This window comes from Impatiens glandulifera, chromosome 4 (assembly GCF_907164915.1).
Source record: "Impatiens glandulifera chromosome 4, dImpGla2.1, whole genome shotgun sequence".
Classification (NCBI taxonomy): domain Eukaryota; kingdom Viridiplantae; phylum Streptophyta; class Magnoliopsida; order Ericales; family Balsaminaceae; genus Impatiens; species Impatiens glandulifera.
This window is the reverse complement of record NC_061865.1, coordinates 18,093,458-18,103,479: the sequence shown is the minus strand read 5'-3', so window position 1 is coordinate 18,103,479 and position 10,022 is coordinate 18,093,458. Positions and strand designations below refer to the sequence as shown.

Sequence of the window (10,022 nt, the reverse complement as noted above, 5' to 3'; positions counted from 1 at the left end):
TTGAATTACTATGCTACAATATTTTACAAATTTAAGTAAAAAAATGCTAAAATAAAAAATTAAAATACAAAGTATAATAGTTTTGATGTATTTTTGTTATCAAAATAATTCAAATATTATATATTTTTATTTGGTTAATTCAATTTTTTATCTTTGTATTTAAGTCATTAATTACTTAAAATTTAGTGTTTAATATTTAAATTTAAATTTTAAGTTTTATCGTAGGACTGTTAGACGAAAGTTTGTATTATAAAATGTAGTAAGTGATCTTTCGGTTTAAAAAAGTTTAAATTATTATTTTTAAATTCGAGTCATGCCAACATTTGAACCTTTGTTTATCATAACGGTTAAATGATTCACATTGTCCATTTTGTTTGTCGTAACGGTCAAATGATTCACATTGCCCATTTTGTTTATCGTAACGGTTAAATGATTAACATTACCTATTTTAATAATGTTAACGCAATACACCAACGGACACATGTCCGTTGATAGAGGCCAACCGTTTCGCGCTCAATACGAAATGTGTAGTAAGTGACCTTTCGATTTAAAAGTGTATCTATATTATTATTTTTAAATTCGAGTCATGTCAACCGTTGATCCGCCCACATAACGGTTAAACGGTTCCATTGCCCATTTTAATAATGTTTAAAGACTATATCAACCGGCACGAGTGTCCGTATGTGCCGATTCATATAGCTCAACCGTTTCGCGCTCAAAACGAAATGGACGAACAACCTCGTTTTATATATGTAAACTATTTATGTAAATAATGTTTTTACTTTTCCAATTTCAATACAAATATTTTTCCTCTTATAATAGATATTGTCTAAAACAAGTTGTAATTATGTAATAAATTGTGTTTAACACAAAGAATAAAATGGTGAATGAAGAAGATGAATCAAAGTAGCCTATATATTTGAAATCAATTATAGTTTAGTTGAATTTAACCCAACCTAACCCAAAAAAAAGCCCTTAATCCGATGTTTTTGCGTGTAAAAGTGCAAGCGGTTCTTGTTCAAGAGTTGGATACGTAGTTATATAAAAGAGAGAGAAAAATATAGAGAGAGAGGCGCAGATAGAGAGCGGAGACAACCCATCGATGAACACATTACAGCTTTTCCCCCAAAATCTGTGCCTGGATTAATCTATTTCAGCATGTTTGAGTAGGAGTTCATCTTCAATAACTCTTTTGAACTTTAGCAAACTCTATCAAGCTTCTTGGTGAACGGAGAGCTGGAAAATATAGCGTCCACTGAGGATCTGATACCGATCGGTTCATCTTTGTGAGTCTCTTCAGATTGAGTTTCTTGTCACCGATCCTTTCAGGTTTAGTTTATTCGAGGTACGATCTATCTGCTTTTATATTTAATCAACAAGAAATATCATTAGAATTGATGATCGGTAATTGTTTTTACATTCATTTAAGATGCTTGTAGGATCAGATAAACTGTGGTAACTTGCGATTGTTTAAATATACTGGATTTTGTTTGAACTTGTCGACTTATTGCAATCTTTTACTGTAAAAAGCTATTTTTTTTCTCTCTTGGAAGCTATGGTTGTTGATGCTTGTATCTGTGTCAATCTGCATGTTGTTTTGTTGATCCTTTAGTTTCTCTTGCTTTATGAGGTGTGGGATAGAATGAAGAAGGTGTGTTTATATATGTGCTTTGACAGCCACATTGGCTTTCTTGTTACTTCATCTTGACGGAAATAGGAATTGGAAGGATGAAAGACACAACTCCATTGAAAATAGTCGATGTAAATATGTTTCTAATAATTTCTGTAGCTACCCCATCTCTTTTCTTTGTGAGGAACTATTCTGCATGAGAAACTTAAAAATATATGGCTATTTGATTATTCAAGTGCTTTCACTTTCTTAACTTGATAACTTTTATTGTGGTTTACAGGATATACAAGTAGTTAATGTGGAAACGGAGTGATTTATAATTTGCATGGGTTACGATGCCTGAGCTGAGAAGTGGAGCTCGGAGATCAAAACGCCTTGTTGATCATCAGGCTGCCCTTCAACCAGTTGATAAAGAAGAGAACGTGCTTGCAACTGCTCCTAATAGAGGGAGAAGAAGAGTTGGTGGACGAGGAAGAGGTTCAAATGCTTTACCTATAGCAAAAGGGCCTTCAGCGGCTATACCTGCTAGGCCACCTACTGCTGGCAGAGGAAGAGGGGTTAGGTTTATAGATCTAGACCCTGAGCCACCTTGTGAGGTCCTTCCAGTAGAACCAGTATTGAATAGAGTTCAGGGGGTTGCGGATAAAGCCATTGCGATGGAGGGGGGAAATGGGGACAAGGTTTTGGCAGTTGAAGAAGAATCAAGTACTACCCCCGTTCCTGATAGGGTATCTGCCTGTTTTTACTCGTGTATTATTTTCCAGTTGTATTTCTACTACAAAGTCTGTCAGTGGGATCTTGGATTTTTTTCGGGGCCTAGCTTTATGTACTTGTTTGGTAACACATGGAACTGGAGCTGGGTTTGCACAAGAAAACGTCAACAAATTTACGAATATATGTATATATATTCCAGGATATTATGTCATCTGAATCAACATCCATCTGAGTTACTTTACAAAAAGAGTCTTTCCAACAAATTTGTCAACATTTTCTCGTCCAAACTCAGCTCCGGATCCATGTGCTTCCAAACTAGCGAGGACAAACTAAATTTTCAGGGATCTAACATGACTTTTGTTGCTGTTGCAGGTGCAAGTTGGTGATTCTCCTGTATACAAGACAGAAAGGAAACTTGGTAAGGGTGGTTTTGGTCAAGTTTATGTTGGAAGAAGGGTAAGTGGTGGCACCGAAAGAACAGGACCTGATGCACTTGAGGTAATTTCTTTTTTATTTTTGTGTGTGTTTTGAATTATGGTTTCCAAACTAAGTCCTAATAGTTTTCTTTTAATATCAACGTTTTTGTTCCCACAGGTAGCATTGAAGCTTGAGCACCGGAATAGTAAAGGATGTAATTATGGTCCGCCTTATGAGTGGCAAGTGTATAGGTGAGCTCTTCTTGAAGACCTTTGTCATTTTAATAAGAAGAAAACATGTTGTTATCCTAACTATGTCTTTTGTTCTTAATTTTTCTTTATGGAAAGCACGTTGAATGGGTGTTATGGGATACCAAGGGCGCACTACAAGGGTAAACAAGGGGATTTTTATATCTTGGTGAGTGTCAATATTGGAACTTCTCAATCAAGAAGAGTCTACGTTGATCATTGTGTTTGAAAAATGATTTCAATAATGTTCCAGGTAATGGACATACTTGGACCCAGTCTTTGGGATGTTTGGAATTCTTCAGGCCAATTGTAAGTCACAAATTCTCTCTTTTAACATATGTACTTGTCATTTATTACTGTTACACCCAGTTACCAGTATGTGTATCTTGTGCCCTTTTGCTTGCAACAGGATGTCACCAAATATGGCGGCTTGTATTGCAGTGGAGGCAATATCAATTCTTGAAAAACTTCACTTGAAAGGGTAGGCCTTTATCACATCCATGTGTTTTCTATGACTTTGTGTGCTTTAGAGCTCCAACGGAAAAACTTCCTTTCATTTTGTTACATTATTACCATTTTGTGTAGTCATGTTATTCAAATATTTTTGCTTCTATGTATTACAAAAGGTTTGTGCATGGTGATGTGAAGCCTGAGAACTTCTTACTTGGCCAACCTGGAACACCTGAGGAGAAGAAACTCTATCTTATTGATCTTGGTTTGGGTAGGCTGTTTTTCCTCCAAAACAAATTGTATCTTACCATTTGGAAACACTTATTTTTGCATCTGTATCCTTTTTCAGATACAAAAACATTTTTTTTAAAACTAAATTTAGCTTCTAATCGTTTTTGTATACAAAAATAATAAGTGCTTCCAAATGTGGCCTACTGAAGATGCACATTGTGTATGAAATTTGACCTTTCTAATTATTCATGATTATATCAACATTTTGTGATACAGCATCTAGATGGAAAGATGCCTCAACTGGGAAGCATGTTGAATATGATCAGCGCCCTGATATATTTAGGTGAGTAGAACATTATGTTTTTGTGGAACTACACTTGTTGGGCTAGTATTAATGACCTTTCTTCATCAGGGGCACAGTAAGATATGCAAGTGCTCATGCACATTTGGGCCGGACAGGAAGTAGAAGGGACGATCTTGAGTCATTGGCATATACCCTTATATTTCTAGTCAAGGGAAGACTGCCATGGCAAGGCTATCAGGTAAACTAGAATGATCATTGACATCAACATTCCCAGTTCCAAATGAATACTAAGTCAGTGTTTGATAACACAACTTATCGCTTAATCTGAATAATTAAGTGTTTATTTGAATTAAATTCATTTGAATGACTTCACTCCATATTTAACCCTTGTAAATTAGTTAAATTATGTTATTATAGGAGTTAGATATTCTTTTAAGTACCTTCCCAACAACAATTCTACATTTTATCAAATCAACTTTTGTAAGAAACTTAAAATTTCAGATATTTTCATTTGGAGCGTTTGATCTTGTGTTATTTAAAAAAAATTCTGGGTTATATATTCAGAATCTTGTTTGATGAAAAAGTGGATTATTTGAATAAAAACGACTAAATGTCTTTTTGTTTTTAAAATTTATAAAATATAAAGTAAGGGTTTTTTATTGATGAATTGAGTGATTTGATGGTTGAAAATATAGATGACTCAGTAAAGGATTTTTTGAAATAATCAAATAACCCAAGATCAATCAAGCTCTTGCTTTATTCAGATTAATTAATTCAACACTTAAAATTCAGCATTCAATAATTTAACACTTAATTTTCAGATTTATCAAATGCACTTTAAAGCAATATATATTGAGTTGAAAAGGGTAACTTAATAAGGATTATTCTGGTTGTCTTTGCAGGGAGACAACAAAAGCTTTCTTGTTTGCAAAAAGAAAATGACTACTTCGTCAGAACTGATGTGTTGCTTTTGCCCAGCACCTTTCAAACATTTCCTTGAAGCTGTAACAAATATAAAATTTGACGAGGAGCCAAATTATTCTAAACTGATATCCCTCTTTGATAGTCTGATTGATCCATGCACATCACAAAGACCGTTAAGAATTGACGGCGCCCTTAAGGTTGCTGTTGCTTTTGCATTCCCTTAGTGCTTATGGTTCTTGAAAAGAGATTTAATATCTGAAGTCTTATTTTATATTTCGATATACAGGTTGGGCAGAAGAGGGGAAGAATGCCTATGAATTTGGAAGAAGACGACCAACCAAAGAAAAAACTGCGACTTGGTAGTCCTGCTACTCAGTGGATATCGGTTTATAATGCACGCCGTCCTATGAAACAAAGGTAAACCTGCTCATAAATATCCCTTTGTTTTAAAAAAAAAATATCCCATCAGGTTTTTTGGGAGATCATTACTAACTCAGTAACTCTAAAGTAATGATGTGCATGGTTATGTCAATGTCTTTGATAACATAACTTATCACTTAATCTAATTATGTACTTATTTAATTTAAGCTCATTCGATATCTGTTATTTGAAATAACTTAATTATTTAGATTCAACTCAAATTGAGTCAAATAACCTTTACTCAGTTCGGTAAGTTATGAATGACTTAACTGGGCAATCTAGTAAGAGCGTCCAAAAGACAACTTTAACCCCTGAAAATGAATCAAATTTTGTCATTTAAAGGGTAAAATAGTCATAAATACTTTCCCAACATAAGTTCCACATTTGATCAAATCAACTGACCAAGTACTTAAAACTTAGATATTTTCATTTTGGTTTATTCAACATTTAATTTTGAGACTTGTCTCTTGGCACTTAAATTAAGTAAATAACATTTAACCTTTAACACTTAATTTTCAGACTAAAATGCATCCAATCGCTGTTTTTCCTCTAAGTTACCATTGGATGCAATGTTGTGACAACTGCAGGTATCACTATAATGTTACTGATTCAAGGCTGCGTCAGCATGTAGATAAGGGTAATGAAGACGGTTTACATATCAGCTGTGTTGCTTCTGCACAAAACCTGTGGGCCTTGATCATGGATGCCGGTACAGGTTTCTCTTTTCAAGTATATGACCTCTCAGCTGTGTTCCTGCATAAGGTTAGTTCTATAAGTGCTTTAATCATATCCTATTATTTGTTAAGTTTTGCACACTTCTTAATTTATTCTTATTGCTATATGTCAGGACTGGATAATGGAGCAATGGGAAAAAAATTATTATATTAGCTCCATAGCTGGTGCAACTAATGGGAGTTCCTTGGTTGTCATGTCTAAAGGTTGGTTAAAGTTTTACAGTTTCATAATCTTTTCCTCTGTCATCTCTATTTTTTTTATTCTTTTTGGGGCTGGGAAAGGGTTTGGTGATTGGTAATCTATTAGGGTACCCGAATGAAAGAGACGGTAATCAGCTCAAGAATTGAGATGAGATACTTTAGAAGAACTAGATAGAAAGACTACAACTGTTATTCATCATCATTATTTTATATCCTAGTTGTTTATATTGCATTCTATTTATACTTCTATTCTAACCAACTATACTAACTATCTAACTACATACAAGTGACATAATTAATTATGAAAGTTCTTGCTGAGATGAATATAAAGGTAAGATATTATAATTAAATCCACAAACTTTCTAATATTTTGAATGATTCAACCTAATGCTTTATTACTTTATTGATCTCTACTTTCCGTAGTGATGTTGTTTTCTACTAATACTTTTAGGTACTCCATACACACAACAATCTTACAAAGTGAGTGAATCATTTCCATTCAAGTGGATCAATAAAAAGTGGAAAGAAGGTTTTCATGTCACTTTGATGACTACGGCTGGGGATCGTTGGGGGGTAGTGATGTCTAGAAACTCTGGATACTCTGACCAGGTTTGTTTTTGTTCTTTTGTTTTTTAAATTCCCTTTTACTTCCCGATTGCCTCATGACATTTATTGGTGGGTTGGATAAAGGTTGTGGAGCTTGATTTTCTGTACCCTAGTGAGGGTATACACCGAAGGTGGGAAAGTGGTTACAGGATAACTTCCATGGCTGCTACTAATGACCAATCAGCTTTCATTTTAAGTGTACCCAAACGGAAAGTCCCAGACGAAACACAAGAAACACTCCGTACATCTGCTTTCCCAAGCACACATGTGAAGGTATAATTAGCATAATGTTGTATAAAGAAATGTAATTGAATGGAATAAAAAGTCTCCCCCTGGTCTAAAATAAATTTCTGTAATAATTTGGCTAATGCAGGAAAAATGGTCAAAGAATCTCTACATTGCATCGATATGTTATGGTAGGACGGTTTGCTGATGCGTGACGAGACGAAAATACAAACTGTTGTGTTATGAAGTAAAATTTGCTGAAAAGAAAAGGAGGAGGAAGAGGAGGAGCGAATAAAAAGAGGTCAACTGCTGCTAAGCCATATAATAGTAGATGGAGCATTATATCCTTGAGCCAGTAACAGTGGTCAGGTGATTTAAATTTGTGCTGTGACTTTGCTAGCAAATTGCTCACTGAGTTCACAGTTAAAATGCTGGTGTTGTAATTTAGAAATTTGGGTTAGGGAGAAAGATATTTCTGTGATACTTACAACACAATTCAAGGATTGATTCTATTTCATGTATGCTGTTTTTGTCTTTCTTATGTTTGTTTGATTAGATTTAAACAATATTCAAGGACATATACCTAATTAAAACTCTCTAATATGTGGTTTTAAAGGAATAGCATCTATTGACCTAATAATGCATATTAGTATCTATTAAGAATGTTCATTTACCTTTCTTCTATTACATTTGTCAAAGATCAAAGCATAATATGCATGCTACAAAAAAGCATAATGTTATTATGTGTTCAATCATAACTTGTTTTTGGTCAATTCCTTATATTCTTCTCATTAGGTCATAGCTTTCACATCCCAATCTCATTAGGTCAAAGCTTTCACTAATAATGCTCTCATTATTTAATTTAAGTGGGAAATCAATCTTAAACCAAGTACAATTATTAATCAATGGAATTCATTTATACTAATTATTTTTTATTATATCATCTATTCTTTTCATGTAGCACTTTTTTATTTTTTTAATGAAAAGTTATTTTTTTAACACAATTTTTTATTTTTTTTTTCATTTATTATAGTTGTAACGCTAAAAATTGACTCTTTTCGAAAATAATTTTTCTAACTCGATAGTCACCTTGCTCTCGAGTGAGACGAGAAACCAAAATGGTAGCGTGATTAGAGTATACATATCATTTTTGTTCCTCGTCTCACTCGAAAGGAAGGTGACTATCATGATTAATTTTTAGCGTTCCAACTATAATAAATGAAAAGAAATAATTTCATACTAGATTTGACTTTTTTAGAGTTCACATAAATTATTCCTAAAAAAATTAGAAAAGAAAATTATTTTACGTGTTTAAATATATTTTATAGATTTTGGTCTTAGTTTCGTGTTTGGTTATACATGAGAAAAAGCATCAACGATATGTCTCACGTGACCATCAAACACGGTCTCAACTTTAATTTTTTGACAATTTAAAAGAAAATTGTTTTACATCTTATTTATTTAATCTTAAAACATTGTTATGATGATGAATTCAAGTCAAATGCTCTAGTATTAATTCGTTTCAAAGCATGCATCTATGTTATTGTCATGGTCTTAATCTTAAAATATTAAGAAAATTATAAATACCCATGGACGTGTGCGATGTTCAAAAATGGTACCTAGAAAAAAAATGTTAGTTTAAAAGTAAAATAAAATCCAAACAAACCCTTTATCCAATTTTTTTTCTAAAAGAACTAATATATTTTGGTGTTTTATATTTTTTTTAGGAATTTTAAAAAATAATTAAGATATTTAAATAAGCAAACTAAAGTAAATGCTAAAATTAGAAAGAAAAACGGCAATTGGTCAGCTGGTGGGCCGGTTTGGGCAGGCAATCCTGACTGGATACATAGGCGTACGTGCATGAACATGGAAACCGGGTCTGGCCACATGTGGAGCCTCGGCTCAGTTGGCCTGGAGCTCGGATGCTAAAAGTGAACATGGTCCCACGTTCCCGATCCGATAGGACAGGGTTAAATATTAGGAAGAGTGAATATTAGAAAGAAATGCGTGTTGGTTAAGTGGTCTGAGGCGTGGACATAAGCGATGCGGGCAGGGGCGGAGCCAGGATTTAAAACCTACCCGGGCTAATTTTTTATCAAAAAAATTTATCCGGGCTAGTTTTATAATAATATCAAATAAACAAACAAAATAAACTAACTAGTGCTTTTTAGCGATAGGAAATAATCAATAACGACGGTAATTTACCGTCGTTACTGATGACTGCATACAAGCTATTTAGGGCTACCCGGGCTGTAGCCCGGGCCGACTTGTACCTGGCTCCGCCCCTGGATGCGGGGAGGTTCCTGTTTGAAACTTGGGGTATGCTCTCTTTTTACCATTTATTTAGTCATCTAGCTAAGAAAATACGATCGAATGTCTTTTTATTTTCTCGGTTCGCTCATGTCAAATTCGGTCGGACCGTTGCATTATCGTTCGTTCACCCTAAACGAAAATTTCATAAACTATTTTTTTCTTTTTTTGATCCTAGTTCGATACCAAATACACAACACAAAATGCATCTCTACAATACTAACCAAACAGTGACGAATTTAAAGTCAGATTTGAATAAGTGCTCCAAAATTTATGAAAGTATAATTTTTTCATAAGAATATTATCATCAGTACTAGAGTTTTTTTCCTTAACATTCTTACTACTAGGAGATCGATGATATTACATCCTTCCATCATCAATTTTGATACATTAATTAGTTTAATATGTTCATACATATATATATAAAAAGCTTGTACACTATACAGTATAAAAATTTTCTTGCAGCAATATGTAATTATAAATGATTTTATCCGACATCGTTCCTTGCTTTTTTTATGATATCATTTGATAATATTCATGCGTCTTCTTTTTACATATAGATGTAGTTTAATATGTTTATAGATATATTAAACATAATCCTATAC

General features: G+C 33.6%; 1 protein-coding gene across 1 annotated transcript; it reads left to right on the top strand.

The window, feature by feature from the left end:
• Positions 1-1,022: 1,022 nt before the first annotated feature.
• On the top strand, positions 1,023-7,639 carry LOC124933882 (casein kinase 1-like protein HD16). Its single transcript, XM_047474323.1, has 17 exons — positions 1,023-1,345; positions 1,911-2,358; positions 2,717-2,842; positions 2,939-3,012; positions 3,109-3,178; positions 3,263-3,318; positions 3,419-3,490; positions 3,636-3,730; positions 3,967-4,033; positions 4,103-4,232; positions 4,897-5,115; positions 5,205-5,335; positions 5,926-6,100; positions 6,186-6,276; positions 6,725-6,882; positions 6,964-7,152; positions 7,253-7,639. Exons 2-17 carry the CDS (start codon positions 1,966-1,968, stop codon positions 7,310-7,312), a joined length of 2,106 nt encoding a protein of 701 aa, XP_047330279.1. The 5' UTR covers positions 1,023-1,345; positions 1,911-1,965; the 3' UTR covers positions 7,313-7,639.
• Positions 7,640-10,022: the final 2,383 nt, after the last annotated feature.